The sequence below is a fragment of the Marmota monax genome, unplaced genomic scaffold (assembly GCF_021218885.2).
Source record: "Marmota monax isolate L192 unplaced genomic scaffold, Marmota_monax_Labrador192_F-V1.1 WCK01_AAM20220418_F8-fsc00288, whole genome shotgun sequence".
Classification (NCBI taxonomy): Eukaryota; Metazoa; Chordata; class Mammalia; order Rodentia; family Sciuridae; genus Marmota; species Marmota monax.
This window is the reverse complement of record NW_026693586.1, coordinates 1,164,385-1,180,742: the sequence shown is the minus strand read 5'-3', so window position 1 is coordinate 1,180,742 and position 16,358 is coordinate 1,164,385. Positions and strand designations below refer to the sequence as shown.

Below are 16,358 nucleotides of genomic sequence, written 5' to 3'. Positions count from 1 at the left end.
ATTCTGAAGGGGATACCCAGGGCCAGGGACGTGACCCCCTTTAGCCGGCAAGTCCGATCTCCCGCTTCTCTTTGAGGGGAGGGGACTTCTCTGGGAGCCTCCTTTGGTGCTTTGTCCTTTAGAAAGAAAGCCTTAGAAGCCAAAGACGGGGCGGGGAAAAGGAACCGACATTTATTGAAGGTTCCCAATGTATCAGATATTGTGCCAAACGCTTCACACATCATTTCATTTAATCCCAATGTCTCATCAGAACGCCTATGTGTGCCCAATTCACAGAAAAGGGAACTGAGGCACCAAGAGGTAAAAGGATTCCTGCATTAAGCAGGCCCATTTATTTAACAGCCTGCAGACTGTATTATGTGGATTTTTCTGATGCTTTGACATCTGGGGCCTTCCTGGCCCTGGAGTGCCTAGAGATAGCCAGTCCCGTGACTGTGATCCCTCCTTTCATAGGCAACCGAATCATCCAGAGGCCACACCCACCACCTCCTCTGCAGAACTCCACCTCTGAGCCACTGGCCACCTGCCCTGGTCACTGAAGGGCCAGGTACCCAACAACTAGAACCAGTCCTATGCCCCAATACCCCCTGAAATTATCCACAGCCGCCAATCCCCAGTCTAATGCCCCGTCCCCTGTTCTTCCCACAGAAACCATGATGAAACCTCTTACCTACAGTCCTCCCCTCCCTTCCTCTGCCTTCTGAACCTCCAGGTGCTTCCCTGGCCACTCACCCGTGGATCCATGGTACGCCCCTCCTGGTGAGGGAGATAGAGAAAGGCTGAGGCAGCGAGGGCAAGATGGCACCAGTGAGGAGGTCGGGCCAGGGCCAGACCAAAGGAGCATGGAGAGGGTCTTCTGATGAGGTCAACTTCCTGGTTGATGAAAGCGCTCGTGGACACAGCTGGGGAACCCAATCAGACCTACACCTCCATACTAGTGCTCCTAGGTGGGGATCCAATAGAAACACTAAAACAGGTGTGTGGACAGAGAGGGCATCAACCAATAATAGTGAGGAGCGCAGGACAGGGAGGAGACAAGGAAAGGAGGAAATGCCAGAGACCATAAAAAGAACAGGCCAAAACTCCCCCACCAGACCCCAGCTCTGGGCCCTTCTCTTCGGAGAAGTCTCTCTCGCTTTTGCAATAAGCCTAGTTCTTGCTTGCCGTCTCTGTGTCCTGTTCTTCAGTGCTGAATGGAGACAACAATCCCAGCAAGCAGCCCTGGACAGTGAGGGACACTGGGATCTGGAACACTTTCTAATGGCAGCTGTCTGTGCTTGGTTGGCTTTGCCATACCTGGATAATAATAAAACCTGTGGTTCAAGCTGCTGAGAGGAGGGCTCAAACCCAGTACGCCCAACTCCGAGGTCTCGGACATCCTGGAATACAGTGGGAACCCCACCCAGCAGTTCTCTCCCCAACAAACTCAAATTCAAGTTCCCATGCACAGTGCCCAAGGCCTGTGTCCACACAGGGCTCCTGGGCCGGTACTGAGGACCAGTGAGATCCAGCTGCTCCCAGAGACAGGAGAGCACCATGCTCCAGAGCCAGCCACAGCCGCCAACTTCCCGCCACACCACACAGGCTGATTTTGCCTGCCCCTCACCTGGAAAGAGGTGACAAGAACCGAAAACCCTCATGAGGCTGCTGGAAGGACTGGAGAGGAGATGTCCACGCAGGGCTAGGCTCAGCACCTGACACAGAGCAAAGTATGGTGCCCACCTGCGTGGCTGTAAATGATGCCATGTGTACCACGCTTGTCCCCGCCCAGGCTGGTCCCTCTACCTGCTCATTGCCCCGGCTCAGTCCAGCCATCGCCTCCTCCTGGGGGCCCTTGATGGCTGCTTCTTTACAGCCATGCTTTCTGTGGCCTGTCTCCTTCCCTCCTGTGTGGCTTCCCTTTAGATAGAACCAACATTTATTCTTGAGGGTAGAGAAGCTGTCGTATCCGTTCCCGTGAGCTCTGTGCTTGCGGTCACTCAGCAAGTAATTCTTGAGCCGATGCCTCCCAGATACCCTTTCCAAGTAACACCACAAGTGCAAACCCGGCAGGGATGCCATTGGTGCCCTGGCCATAGGAAGCTGGAGTTGCACCCATCTCTGCTGCCTGTCCTGGGATCGCCTCACGCCAGCGCGGCACAGTGGCTGTGACGGTGGCTTCAGTTTAATCCACCTTCCCCACTTTGTTCCTTTTCTACAGCTGCTGTAACAAATGATCACAAACTAATTGGCCAAAACCAACCAAATGTATCATCGTCCAGTTCTGGCATCCAGAGTCTGAAGCGGGTGGGCAGGGCCAGGTGCCCCTGGGGGCCTGGGAGAGTCTGCTGTGCTGCTCCACCTCTGCCGCCACCCGCGTTGCTCAGCTCCTGGTCCCTTTCCCCACCAGCAAAGCCAGCAGTGTGGTGTTCACTGTCATGTTGCTTTCTGTGCCTCTGACTCCTGCCTCCTTCAGAATGGTCTGCCCATTTCAAATCCTGCACTTCAGCCTGTCTGCAAAGTCCCTTTGGCATACAAAGGGATCTGAATAGGTCCCAGGGCTCGAGGTGGACAGCCAGCAGCCCCTACTATCCCCCACTGAACAGCAGGGTGGTCGTTCCCGACAGAGACGACTTTGTAGAGACTTGGGTTCTCATGACTTGGTGCCAGTACTGTTGGCACCTGGGGGTGGAGGCTCAGAACCACCTGCAACATGCAGGACAGCTCCTGTGGCCATGAGGTGTGGTAGCAACCCTCCCCTCAAGGAGCTTCAAGGTCAAACACCAGCCTGTGAAGGACGCAGCAAGGGGAACGCTAACTCCAGGCCCCGTTTCACTTGTTTCTTCCTTGAAGATGCTGTCAGAGATATCAAAATACCATCTTCACAGCCAGCTGGATGGAGGCAAGCCTCAGAACAAATGTCAGCCGCTCAGCTGGTGCCGCACAAGGCTCCCGGGAGCCTGGCTCCTGTTGGTCTGGAGCGCGCTCTGAGGGAGGCCGTCTGCCCAGCCTGGAGAGTTCTGCTAACTCTGGTCTCAGGAGGAGCCAACAGCCAGCCAGGCCGATGCCCCATTGCTCCCAGAAGTGACAGTATTGGAACAGGGCGGCGAGGTGTCTTGCAAGGGACAAGGACTCTGTTCCAGCAGACCTTGGGTCTAGCTGTGTGGTCTTGGGTGAGGGGGCTGCTGTGCCCAGTTTACTGTTTGTTAACCACGGGTAAAAATGTAGACTTTGAGTACGCAACGCGTTCTGAATATAGAACACGTAGGCACATCTCTGGTACACACACTCTATATATACACATATTATATATGTGCATGCATATATAGATGGTGAATATACAGAGAATGTGCACGGAGTATAAATAGGAGCTTCAGGGCTGCTGTCCTTCCTGGAGCTGGAAGTTCCTCCGAGGTGTGGATTCCAGCCTGATAAGGAAAGCCACTGCCCACGTCTTGCAGAGACTTCCCTTCTTCCTCTCCCTTAGCAACGTGGCTGGCCAGGGCTGAGAGAGGTCTGGGAGTCCCTGCTGCCCTCGCTCCTGCTGCCGAGGCCCAGAGGAGATGAGAGTCCAGAGTCTGCCTGGGACGGTCTGCAGAGCCAGCTCAGCTCAGAGGACTTAGGGTGGGAGCTCCTTAGCCAGGGGGCACCCCTGTGCAGGACAGGAGGGGAAGACCCCACAGGGAGCAGCTCTGTGCCGCCAGGCGAGGGCTCTGCCCACCCCCTAGGACTCTGGTTCAGGCTAGCCCACTCCTCTCTACCTCCAGCCCTGGGCTCCCTTTGCCCAAGGCCTCAGCTGTTCCCTCTTCTCTTCCAGAGAGCCGTGGTGGCTCCCCTCCTCCAGCACACCCTGGCTCCAAGGTGTCCTCCTGAGGCCTCCCTGGCCACCCACTGAGACTGCGCACCGCCTGCTAGGCCTCCCCTCCCTGGCCTCACTGCTCTCCTAGAGCGGGTCCTTTTCTACACACAAAACAAAATATTTGCTTTGTTTGTCCCTTTTTTCCCCCAAGAAGCTTACTCTCCAGGGGACAGGGGTTTGCCAGTCTTGCTTCTTGCTGTATCTGTCCCCAGCTCCTACTGCCATGCTAGGCACTTAACAGGTGACTGATAAGTAGTTCCTAAATAAAGGGGTAATGGGTCAGTCACTGCTCGGGCATCTGAACCTATGCCCTCTGAGCCATCCCCTAGGGAGCCACCTCGGTCACCTGGGCTGCCTCAGGATGCCTGCACCATATCCCTCTGTTCCAGTGACTCATGCACAGTCACTTCCAAATGACCAGTCACTATTTCAACCGTATTAATGCTAATGAGATCAATTTAGTTGGCCTTCCTTGTATTTTTTCTGCTGTGTGAAGACCCTCCCTCTTCCCAGTTGTCAGGGCAACCTGGACCTGATTCAGGCTGAAGTGAGGCAGTGATAGGGCTCAGATCTGTGTTTAAAATCACTGCAAATTCCATTTAACAGCATAATGTTTTAAGTGTGACTTTGAACCAGAAGATGTGGACCTAGGAAGGGCTGTGAGCTGGAGTTGCCTGGCCAGGGGACTCTGGGTAGATGCCAAGCAGGTTCCTCCTGGTACCACTGCAAAAGGAGAAACAGTAGAGTGGGAGGTCATCCTCGGGGAAACGAAGCCACACCTGTGTCTTCCCTGTGCCTCTTTCATTTTGTGATGGTGACATTGCAGGCCCACCAGGAGAAGGGGCCAATAGGGAACTGGACATCCTTTCCTTTATTTATCTCCCTGTGGCCACATCAGAGAAGCGCAGTGGGCTGAGGTCAAAAGCGGGCAGAGCCGGGTACCTGCAGTCTGAGAGCCCAGAGCACTTCCTGGAACTGGCCCACCCCAGGTGAGTGCAAGGCGAATCCAAGAGCAATGCCCGCCTCAAGTGGGATCCTAAGGGGCCGCGCTGGGCACTGGGGTGGGGGTAGGGGCCCAGAGACTCCTTATATTTCTAGACAAGGTCGTCGTTATCCAAAGCTGTTTGAGCAGCCGGTCGGTTGCTTCAGTGACTAACTTGGTGTAGAGGAAAGAGAGTGGGAAGGTCACGGCTCTGGTGTGGGGCACACACCCAGGAACTTCAGGTCCCACCGCCAAGTCACTGTGGCTTTCTGGGGGGGTGGTCTCTCCCCATTTTAACCAAGATCCTGAGGGATAAGTGAAATGGTTTGAATGGGCTCCCCAAAGGCTGGTGTATTAATCCTCAAAATTATATTTAATGGTATTTGGAGATGAGCCTTTGGGTAGCAATTAGGGTGAAAGGAAGTCATGGAGTAGGGCCCTAGGATGGCACGGGTGGCTTTATCAGAAGAGGAGCAGAGACCTGAGCTAGCACACTTGCCCCATCTTGCCTTCCAGAGCCTTCCACCACATCATGATGACCCAAGAAGGCCCGTCCACATGCCAGCACCACGCTGTTGGACTTCTTAGATTCCAGAACTTGAGCCAAATAAACTTCTATTCTTTATAAATTACCCTGTCTTGGGTATTTCATTACAGCAACAGAATGGACTAAGACAATGGGTCCAAGATAGAATGACAGCCAACGTCCATATGAGAAGGACTGGAGAGAGACAACCGCTTTCCTCATGTCAGAAGAAAAAAAGGAGACCCAAGAGAAGAGACCCAGTGTCCTCCCCTGTGGGCAGAGGGAGGATGGGGTCTGCTGCCTGGACCCCACTGCCACAAGCAGGCCGCTAGCCTCCCCTCCACCTGCAGCCCTGGGCAGCTTTGCCCTTCTGCCAAGGGGATGCCGGGGCTGGGAGCAGAGCAGCGGAAGCTGAGGCTCCCTGTGGGAAGCTCTTGACCTTCCTGGAGGAAGAAGGACGCACAGGCAGCTGAAGAGAAAGGCCCAGGCATTTTAGCTCAATGGGAGCAGAAAAAAGGGAAAGAACAGTGCCTCGCGTTGCTCGGAGGCGTCAGTCAGAGTTCTTGCGAAAGCAGCAGATGTGACTCAGGTACAAGTCACTGGAAGGGCTTTTGATGTAAAAGAAGCCTGATGTGAAGTTAAGAAAGAGGGAGGGAGTGGAGAGGCTGACACCAAAGAGACAGAAAGAAAGACCCCTAATTGTCTCTTCAGGCTCGACATTTGCTGAAGGAAAGTCAAGGTTTAAACGGAAGGTTTGACATTTCCTCATACTTCTTTGTCGTCATGAAGACACATGGTTTTGATGGGAATTTGGTCCTGGGTCTCTGCGGCTACTGAAGGAAGGTGTGGGGCAGGGAGCTCCCTGGGCAAGGCGCGGCATTTGACCATGGCCTGCACCCGCCATGCTACCTCAAATGCAGGTCCGGGGTGGCCAGAAGCAGAAGAGCCTGAAGAAGAAGCAAGGTCCACCCTCCTTGCTGGGGACCCTGGGTGACTTCCTTCCCTCTGTGAGCTTCAGCTTCCCGTTTGTCAAACAAAAGGAGTGGGATCCTCCGCCACCACTCACAAGGCCCCAGAAATCCTGCAAAGTGTCATGTGACAGACTGTCACTCGAGAGAGCAAGTGGAGGGGCTGGGGATGTGGCTCAAGCAGTAGCGCGTGCGGCCTGGGTTCGATCCTCAGCACACATACAAAAAAACAAAAGATGTTGTGTCCGCTGAAAACTAAAAAATAAATATTAAAAAATTCTCTCTCTCTCTCTCTCTCTCTCTCTCTCTCTCTCTCTCTCTCTTAAAAAAAAGAGAGAGAGAGAGCAAGTGGAAGTCTGCGTTGATCACCTCTGAGAACCCCTGCCCCGAGAGGAAGCAGGTCCCTGATGCAGCCCCCTGAGCAGGGCTGATCTACGCTGCACCAGTTGATCCTGTCCAGGGGTCCCAGGCCACTCTGCCTTCCAATCACAGCCCCAGCCCAAGCCCTCATCCTACCCAAGGACTACCAGAATTTCCGCCTAGCTGAGTTAGAGAGTTGGGGGCCACATATGGCTCAGAGGTCTGAGGATTCTGGAGTTTTCTCTGAGGCTTCTCAGGGGCCCTGGCCTCTCAGAGCCAGAGGACTCTAAGAAGACCCAAGGAATGTGCGCCATACTGGAAACATGGGGCACTGGATTTCAATACCAACCCTCCCACTAGCTGGTGAGTCACCTTAGTTAAGATCCTTGGATTCTCAGGACTTCCGCTTCCTTTTCTATAAAGGCTGGACTTCTATTATATCCCAAGAGTCTTGGGTCGTCTTCATGGTGAGTGCATGAGTATCACCACTTTACTGACATTTTTCCAGAGTTGGTTATCCACCAGTCTTTGTCTGGAGCAGTAGAAATCCTCAAGAAACGGCCAGGCCAAAGGATGTGGCTTGTGTCATTGGTGGGGTCCTAGGGAGCTGACTCTCAGGCCCATTCCTTCACTTCCTGGTCAGGCCAAGCTCAGCTCTACAGCAAAGCTTCCCCTGAGTACCTGGAAGAGGTGGCTCAAACAGGATGCTCTCAAAGACAGAGGGCATTTTCACATTGCCAACCCTTGGCGGGGACTCACAGGGTAAGAGGCGGCGGCAGCGGCCTCTGGCCCAGCCAGTGCGATGGCATCTGGGGCTCACACACCTGTGTACACTGGTGCCAATGGGTGCACATCTGTTCTCAGCTTGGCCATGGTGCAGGTCAGTCTTTTCTTCCCTGTATTAGTGACGGGCTCCTTCAGAATCCACACAAGTCTGACTCTTCAAGACTCAGCACAGCTTCCTTGCTTGTGGGCACAGGCTTGGGAGCCGAAGTACCTTGGTAAAAACCCAGTCTGCACTGACAAACTTGTGGCCATGTGCAGGGTACCTTACCTCTCTGGACCTTCATTTCATCATCCACAGAATGGGAATGAGAAAGCATGTCTACCTCAAAGGACTGCTATGGGATATTAGTGGGTTAGTTAACCTACGTAATCCTCTGAGGCTACTCTTTGGCATGCAGTTTTGCTCCCCCAAAGTACTAACTAGCTTAGTTGGCACCACCAGCACCACCACTGTCTCCCATACTCCCTGAAGCACCCTAGGCTCTCAGAGCCATTAAAGTCCCTTGACATTTTCAGTTTCACTGCTCAACCTTCCCCTCCAAGCCAGCTCCTACTCATCCATCCAGGTCAAATGTCACCTTCTCTGTGCTGTCCCCAGAAACAGTTACCCTCACATCTGTACTCATCTGTCAATAAGATCTAAAGGCAGAGGTGTCTATGCAATGCATTCCCAGCATGTCTGACTCGTGGCAGGTACTTGACACATGGCGGTACTGGGATGATAGAGGAAGTAGCTGTCAGAGCCCAGGATGGCTCCTCAGAGTGGGCTTAACCAAAAAGGCAGACTAGCTCCATCCCAACCACCGTCCAATGTCCATGCAGACCCATCAGAAAAGCCTAGGCCTGAGGCATAGTGATGGAGCTATCGAGTCTCCGTCCATCCCCAGACCACTCTCCTGTAGGGCCCCTCCAACCCAACATGCCCAGTCAGAACTCCCACAACTTGTTGGTGCCCCCTCCAGAGAAACTTCTCATCTGCCCATTGTTTCACCTCCCCACACTCTGGATCCCCACAATCTCTAATTGTTTTTGTCTCCCCAGAGAAAATGGAAGATGCACAAGGGTGGGTACCATGCCTGCCCATTCTATGGTTCCTCTGCTCATATGATGACACCCGGCTTAATATACCTGGTGGAAGGGCTGACAGCATCAGGCACCCAAAACATGCCAAGCAATGCACTGTGCAGGTTTGTGTGGGGCTCATGTAGCTATTACCCCCGACTTACAGATGAGGAAGCAGTCAGGAATGCACTTGCCCCACGGTACAGCTGCACGATGCCGGCACTCTGCCTGCCTTTCCCACGCACCAGGCTGCCTTCCAAGCCTGCCTTCCAAACCAGCGTAAATGTGATGTCAGATGCTATGCTCTCTTTAGTCTATTTTATCTTTATTTAAACTTTTAAGGTATTAGATTTAAGGAAGACAGCCCAGAAATGTCCAAACAGCTCCAGCATAATATCGTTATTATCATCATGATTATTTCTCTTGAGTCTCCATTTGTGGGGAAACTGGATACAAATCCATCTTGCAGGCTGAATATTGTACTATTAACCCAGCCATCAGTGAGGACAAGAGGGTGGAGACCGGGCAATGGTGGGGGAGTTTGGCATGGGGCAAGACCAATGGCGAACTTGGAGAGTAAAGTGGCACTGGTAGCACCACTGGCCTTTCTAAACACCTACAGCACCAGCAGTGTCGAGAAGTCAGCAGCCATCACAAGGCCCACCGTCAGCCGGAGATCTCACCAATAGAGGCTGCAGTCCACTCAGGAAGTACGTCCACAACAAAAGCACCACCACCACCAACAGGGAGCCAGACACACTATAGGAGGCCTGCTGGGCTGAAGGTGAGAGCCCAGGAGAACAGGCCATCGACCAGAGAGAGCCGGCCAGGGGGCGACCCCCACCCGCTGCTGCCTTGCTGAGCTAGGCATGCACATGCTCACGTGAGCCTCTGGAGCCAGGACCTCCGGGCTGAGTCTCTTCAGCAACCTGCTGCTTGAACACGAGAGAACCGACCACTCCCCAAGAAAGTCCTCCCATCGCTAGATGGAATGACCCTCACCTGCTTGCACTGACCTTCAGGACGACTCTCTTCCCCACGGCAACCCTTCCAACGTTGGAATTCAGGTCGCCCGAGTCTTCCCAGACCAAATATCCCATCTCCTCCAACAAGCCATCATTTCTGGCCTCCTTTCATCCTAGATCCTGTTCTCTACTGAAGCTACTGTCCCCTGGCATACATTCTGAGGTGTGACAGTGGCACTTGGAGGCTGGGCTGGCCATTGGTTTTGTGGTGTGACTACAGAGCCTTGACCACCACAGTCTGACCTTGCAAAAGCTTCTCTGGCAGCCAAGGATGCCTTCGAAATTTCCTGCTGCTGCAGAAACCATGATGCCTGCTGCAGAGCTTCTGAGGCTCCTTGAAGAACACGAGGCCCCAAGGGCCAGAGGGTTTGGGCAGGCGGGGCCATAGGCAGGTGTGTGGCTCTGCCACCTGCTGTAATTGGAGCATAGCCGCTTTAGCCTTGATTGACAAGTGGGACTCTAGGTAAGTGTGAAGCAAGAGCACCACTAATTACAGCGTCTGCAACCACGAGTGACCCCTGACATTCCACTCTGCCTTAGTCCTGTGCTCTCTCTAGGCCTGAGCTCCTGCATCCCACAGCACACCCGGGCTCAAGCCAGCGCCAGAGGGAAGGGGCCACCCTGCCTGGCTGGGAGACCTAGGGCTCTTGGCTCTGCTGGGGGCCTGACTGGCTTCTCTTGCCCTGGGGCACTCTGGAGACCCAGGTCTGCACTGCTCATTCAACAGTGTCTTGGGGAGGCCCAGAGCCCGCACACGGTAGTGGGGAAACCTCTGTGCTGTGTAGGCGACGTCAACATTGCTCAGGGCTCGGTGTCCTGAGGACCCAGAGCTGGGACTCCCAGCGCCCTCGGAGGTGCCAGGCCCTCCCAGAGCTCCCAGGAGGTGACCCCGCAGGGGTGGGGCGGGGCCTAGCGGTTCCGGGGCGTGGCCTGGGCGGGGCGTGGCCAGGGTGGGCACTCACAGGGCAGCGTCTCAGCGCTGTTCTTCTGGATCATTATGCAGAGCTGTAGCACCAGTTGGGGGGCGCTCTCCAGGAAGGTCTCCAGGAGGCGCAGCATGTTGACGTCTGCATATTCGTACATCATAGCCCAGTAGAAGCGTCGCTGGTGTTCCTTCTGCCGCTGGCTCTGAATCCCCAGGTACATGGTGCGGATATACCTGCAGGGAGACACAGGACAGAACACAGAGGCGTGGGTGGGGTGGGCGCTGCAGAAGGACCCGGGCCATCCCTGCCTGTGCCGGCCCCCACCCAACCACGTGGGCGCACAAGGTCCCGGAGACTTGCTCGGGGCAGATCAGAAAAATCTGACATCTGGAGCCCTAGGCGAGTCCTTCCCATCCTGGCCTCTGTGCGCTCATCTGGAAAATGGGAGAGTGGGGCCAGATGATCTTCCAGGGCCTACCACTTAAGCATCTTAGTGAGCCCAGAACGCAGGTGGACTTCCTCGGGTTCAGGATCATAGGGAAGCATTCCAAGAGAGTTGACACTCTGCTGCACTCTAGAGAGGGTGGGAATTAGCCTTTGTGACATTCCACTAAGTGCCACTCACTGACTGGCCCTACCTAGGAGGTGAGTTGATATGGCAGATGGGAAAGCTGGAGCCCTGAAAGTTCATGCTCCCAAGCTGGAGGGCTAGTAAGAATGGCAAGTTACCCATCACAGCCCATATGTCCCCCTACATCAGGGAGCCCGCAAAGGAGCCTTCATCCCTGGTCAGTCACAGATCCACTGACCCCTCTGTCAGGATGACACCCAGGCTCCACAGGGGAAGCAAAAGGCAAAGGAAGCAGGTCCAGGTGGAGTGCTTGCAGGTCAGCCCTGCGTGCTGTGGGACCTTGAACCAGTCTTCTAACTCTACCCCTAACTCACCTTCTGTAACGAGGGAGCCTCATAGAGTGTGTGGCCCATTAGAGATGAGCAGGTGGGTACCCACCTTGGGTAAGCCTCACTTTTACCTGAACTTTCTGGAACTGTATCTGCAAGCCCCAGTCAGGCAAGAGGACAATTTAAGGTCCCATCAAAACCCACTAGTGGCCTCTGAGGCAGGGCCAGGGTCAGGGGTGTAGGCCTCAGAGGCCTGTCCAAAAGCATCAGGAAGTTCAGCTTTGTGGGTCCAGTTAGGATTAAGCAAGGAACTAGTGCCATAGCCAGTGGGAGAGAACCTGGCATCCCCGGGGAGATGTGGCCACACGCTCCGTGAATGTTCTGCCCACATTCCTGAGCCTCCCAGAGTGCCGTGCCAGTATCAGACCTGGAGCACATGGCCAGCACCCTGTGGAGGCCCAGCTGTCCTCAAGTATTTCCAAGTGCCCAGTTGGGGCTACAAGACGACCCTCCCTGTCCCCACCATCACTACCGGCCTTGTCTGCATTGTCGCTGGTCTGCACTGCCCTCTCCCGCCCATAACCGCCCCTCTTCCCGCAGCAGCCAAAGTGCTCCTTGAAGAGCCCACGTATGGCCCTCGCTCCTCTTCGCTGACCCTCCACAGCTCCCCATGGTACTTGGAGTGATCCAGAGCTGTCCTCGTGGCCCAGCACACTGCCACCTCTCCAGCCTCACCTCTGTCCTTTCTCTAGGCCTCCCTCAAGGATACTCCAGGACATGTGCCCACTGACTCAGAGGTGTGACCCCCCCAAAATGTGCTGGCCAAAAATAAAAAAGAGACAAAGTACTGGCCACGTGAGCCCCCCCTCCCCCCAAACGTCTGGGACAGTGCTGTGGCATTCTCTCTGGACCCCTAAGGCCTTTGGGGGAGATTCTGGTGGCTATCCTGGAGAGACCCACCCGAGGATCCAGGACCCACACCTCGTCTCGCTGGTTACACCCCTGGAGTGAGTGGATGCTGTTCTACTGAACATTAAAGCAAGGTGCACCGCGGTGCCCTCCATTAGGAGGGACATGGGGAAGGTCCAGGCACACAGGGGTGCCGGCCTGTGGAGTCCCAGCATGCCTCTTGGGGCAGGTCTGCTCGGTGCCACTTAACAAGTGGGAAGCTAAGGCTGGAGGGGAAGCCAACACAGAAGTCTCGTTCTGTTCCAGGTGTTGTCACCTGCTGGCTGTGGCACTTCCCATGAGTGGTCCCTCTGTCTGGGCCCCTGCCTGTGAATTCATACCATCAGGGAGACGGGGGGAGGCCCAGGAAGGAGAGGGAGTCTGTGACACTTGATCTGTAAAGCTGCAGGGTCACCAAGGGGTGGCTGGAGGGGTCAGAGACACACACAGAGAAAGAGAGAGAAACAGATGTGAGAGACAGAGGAGGAGAGGAAATTGAAGGAGGAAGGAGAGAGGACAGGGATGAAGGTTTGGGGCCTGAGGCCAGGCCTGCTGGGGAGATGCTGGGGACAATGGGGGCTGGGAGGCCCCTCTGGGGAGCTATCATCGTCATTAGCTTTGGAGGGGATGGAGAGCCAGGCAAGAAGGGCAGAGGGGCCAGATGTGGTGGCAGCTTGGGAAGGCAGGGCAGCAGGGGACAAGGATTCACTGGCTAGGCACTGAGACAGGGCCTCAAACCCAGAGGCTCCGCAGCCACGTGCAGAACAGTCAAGTGTCCGATGGAGCCCTGGTGCTCTATTGGTGTCACCAATCAGAACTGGTCCCTGATCCAAAATTCAGCTGTACCCATGTGCCATGGCCATAGACTCACACCAGGAGCCTGATCACAAGTGCACACTACCTTGGGGTACACTCTGACCACGCACTCTGTCTCCTACCTTTGCAAGTGGCCCAGCTGCTGAAGGAATGATCATGTGGCAGAACCAAGCCCATCCACCTGGCCCCCGATAACACCAGCACTCAGGTTCCCTGGATCTGTCCTTACCAGAGAGCCGCTCTCCCTCCATCCTCAACCTTCCCCTGGCCACACGCCCTGCTGCCCCACAAGGTGGGGGAAAGGAACACAGTGAACAGAATGTGCTGATTGGCCTGGAAGACCTGCCAGGAGAAGCCGGGCTCTCCCCCGTGAGAGCACCCAGGTGTGGGAGAAGCCAGCGGGAGGGCAAAGCCAGAATTGCACCCTGAGCTGGTTACAAACAGATGCCAGGCACAGAGGACGCCACAATCACACCGGAGTCAAGTTTGGCAGTGCCACCCCCTGCAGTACAGCAACCTGCACCCAGGGGAGCACCAAGTTGGAGTCAGCTCAGGAACCCTCAGGGCAGGTGCCTGCACCCCCTCCCCTGCACTCTGCTCTTCCATCCTTCAGTCCTTGGTCCCCAGCAGACAACGGGGAGTGCTGGACACTCTCTGGAACTAGGTCTGATCACTAACCCATTGCCACCTCCACTTTGCAGGTGGGACCCCCCCATGCCAGAGAGTATCAGCCCCTGTCTCAGTCACTTGAGGACCATGGGGAAGAGCCAAGGGTCTCTGACTCCCTGGCCTTGATGGTCCCTGCAGAGCACACGTGAAGCTCCCGCCCCTCGTGTCCTGGCAGCTGCCATCCTCAAAGGGGCTGGGATTCCTCCTCCTCTGAACTTCCCCAAGGCCAGCTTCCCTCGTGGTCTAAAGAGCTTCCAGGAAACAAGCAGCCTGGAGGCTGGGGACACTGCACCTCTCCTCTGAGCCCCTGTGCCTGTCCTCTCTGCTCCCTCTATCCCGTTTCCCACCAGTAAACTCAGTGCTAGTCTGGGAGACCTGAGGCTGCCCTCCTGCTGCTGCCTCTTGCTGGGCCTCCAACTCATGTGCAGACAGATTTGGCCCGTGGCCACACGGTGGCGCCAGACACTAAGCATCGCAGAAAGGATGCTCCACACGGGTGACCTCATACCTAAAGGCCCGCGTCTCCTCTGCGACAGAGCAGGGTGCAGGGGCCGTGGGTGAGGCTACAGCCCAGAAGTGCTGGGTCCCCAGGGGAAAGCCCAGAGCCCGCAGGAGGAACACTGGCTGCCACACCTCCAAACTCCCTGTTGTCCCCTTCCCTGGCATGTTCCAGAATGCTCACCTCCCCCAGGTAGGAAGCTCAGGAGAGAGAACACCCAGCCTTCCTCCTGCATTTGCCCCCACCTCTTATTGCCCTCCTGTCCACCACCTCTCCCCCAGAAGCTCTGGATCATGAGGTGCTGGTGGAAATGCAGATGGGCCATGGGCGGGACGGGTCTGTGGCCTGCAGGACTGTGTGACCTTGAGCAAGTCACTTCCTGAGGTTGGGGCAGGCTGGAGGCTCTCTGAGCTTCCCAACATCTCACAGCTTCCTCCTTCAAGTGACGGCTTCCCAGAACTCAAAATACAGTCCACACCTTCACAAATAATAGCACCTGGTGTTTGCACACCTCTCCTGAGCTGGGCACTATTCTGAGCGTTTTGCATGAATGAGTCAATGTGAATGGATTAATGGCGCGGACCCGATTCCTGCAGCACTCCATGAGGAGGTACAACGCTCACCTCAGCTCAGTGAACTGAAGCACCAGGCGAGATGCACTCCTCAACTTACCAGCCTTGTGAGTGGCCAACCAGCGCTTCATGCCCAGTGGTCTGGCTTCAAGGCCAGTGGCCCTGCCTCCAGCCCACACACCCCTCAGGTTGACCCGTTTGGCTCTTGCCTTCTGAACTTTGTCCAACCTACAACCCTCATGACAGAGGAGCAGAGTTTGCCCCAAATACGGGGCTCCCTTCCTGTTCTGCCACATGCTGTCATCTTGGGGGAACATCAACAAGCCCTAATTTTCCTCGTCTGTGAAACACCTTGTCCAGACCAAGGCTCAGGACATGTTGGACAACTGGACACATGCCGTCTTGAGCCCTCAGAGGTCCACATGCCTGTGGGGGACAGGTGGGGACAGAGGTCGCTGTGCAGGTGGCAGCACATCCTGCTCCCTGCTCTCCTCTTGTCTCCTCCTCCGCCCGCTCTGCCCATTTCCTCCCCTAACTTTATAAGCTGTGGAACTGTTTGAAGCTCCTTAATTCTGCCTCGAGGGGTACTCTCTCGTTCCCCAAGCACATTTTCATTTTTACAGCAGCACTTATCTTTTTTCTGATGGCTCATCTAAGGCTCAGAGAGCTGGGTGATATCCTGAAGGTCACACAGCCAGTCCTGGTTCAGGCAAATCAGAGGCCTTTCCTAGACTGTGTTGCTCCACTGGGAGTTAGCTAGGGTCTGCCGCAGACTGACCAGGATGGAAGATAAGTGATTTCTACCAGGCTCGGGAGGCTAAAGAGTTTCACCTATCTGTACCCACAGTCCCTGACTGCTCAGCGTGGCATATTGAAACCTCTGATTGTGGAAAACAACAAACCCTCAAAGTCCCCCAAACAGGGCCGAGTCCAGGTTTTGCTGGACCTGAAGCTTACAGAACCACTTGAAGAAAAATAGTACTCTCTACCAAGACCTTAAAGTGCAAGCAGCACTACTCTACGCACTCTTTCCTAGAAAACAAAAAGGGAAATTTTATGAGCACAGCATTACTCAAACCTGGTACCAAAAAAAAAAAAAAACTAGAACCAATACCAAAACAGAGATGTATAAATATTCAATAAAATATTAGCAAATCAAATCCAATAACACATAGAAAATATGCCATAGCAGAGCCAATGGAATTAATCTCGGAGATGAAATGCTGGCTCAATGTTCAAAAAAATCAATCAATGTCATCTATGATATGAATGATAAAAACTACAGATCACACCAATTGATGCAGAAAAAAAAAAGCAGTTGATAGAATTCAACATCCACACACCAGAAAAACTCTCATCAAACTACATATTGCAGGAAATTTCCTTAGTCGGATGTAGATATGAGACATTTACCAAAATCCCCCAGATAATATACTGAATAATAAAAGAGTGAATGCTTTTGTCTTAAGGTCAGGAACAAG

At 54.6% G+C, this 16,358-nt stretch overlaps 1 protein-coding gene across 1 annotated transcript in view; it reads right to left on the bottom strand.

The window, feature by feature from the left end:
- Xkr6 (XK related 6) overlaps positions 1–16,358 on the bottom strand; it is a 234,203-nt gene that overhangs the window by 11,277 nt on the left and 206,568 nt on the right. Inside the window, exon 2 of the mRNA XM_058583979.1 lies at positions 10,510–10,706. Coding sequence (XP_058439962.1) covers positions 10,510–10,706 — 197 coding nt within the window. The remainder of the gene's footprint in view (positions 1–10,509; positions 10,707–16,358) is intronic.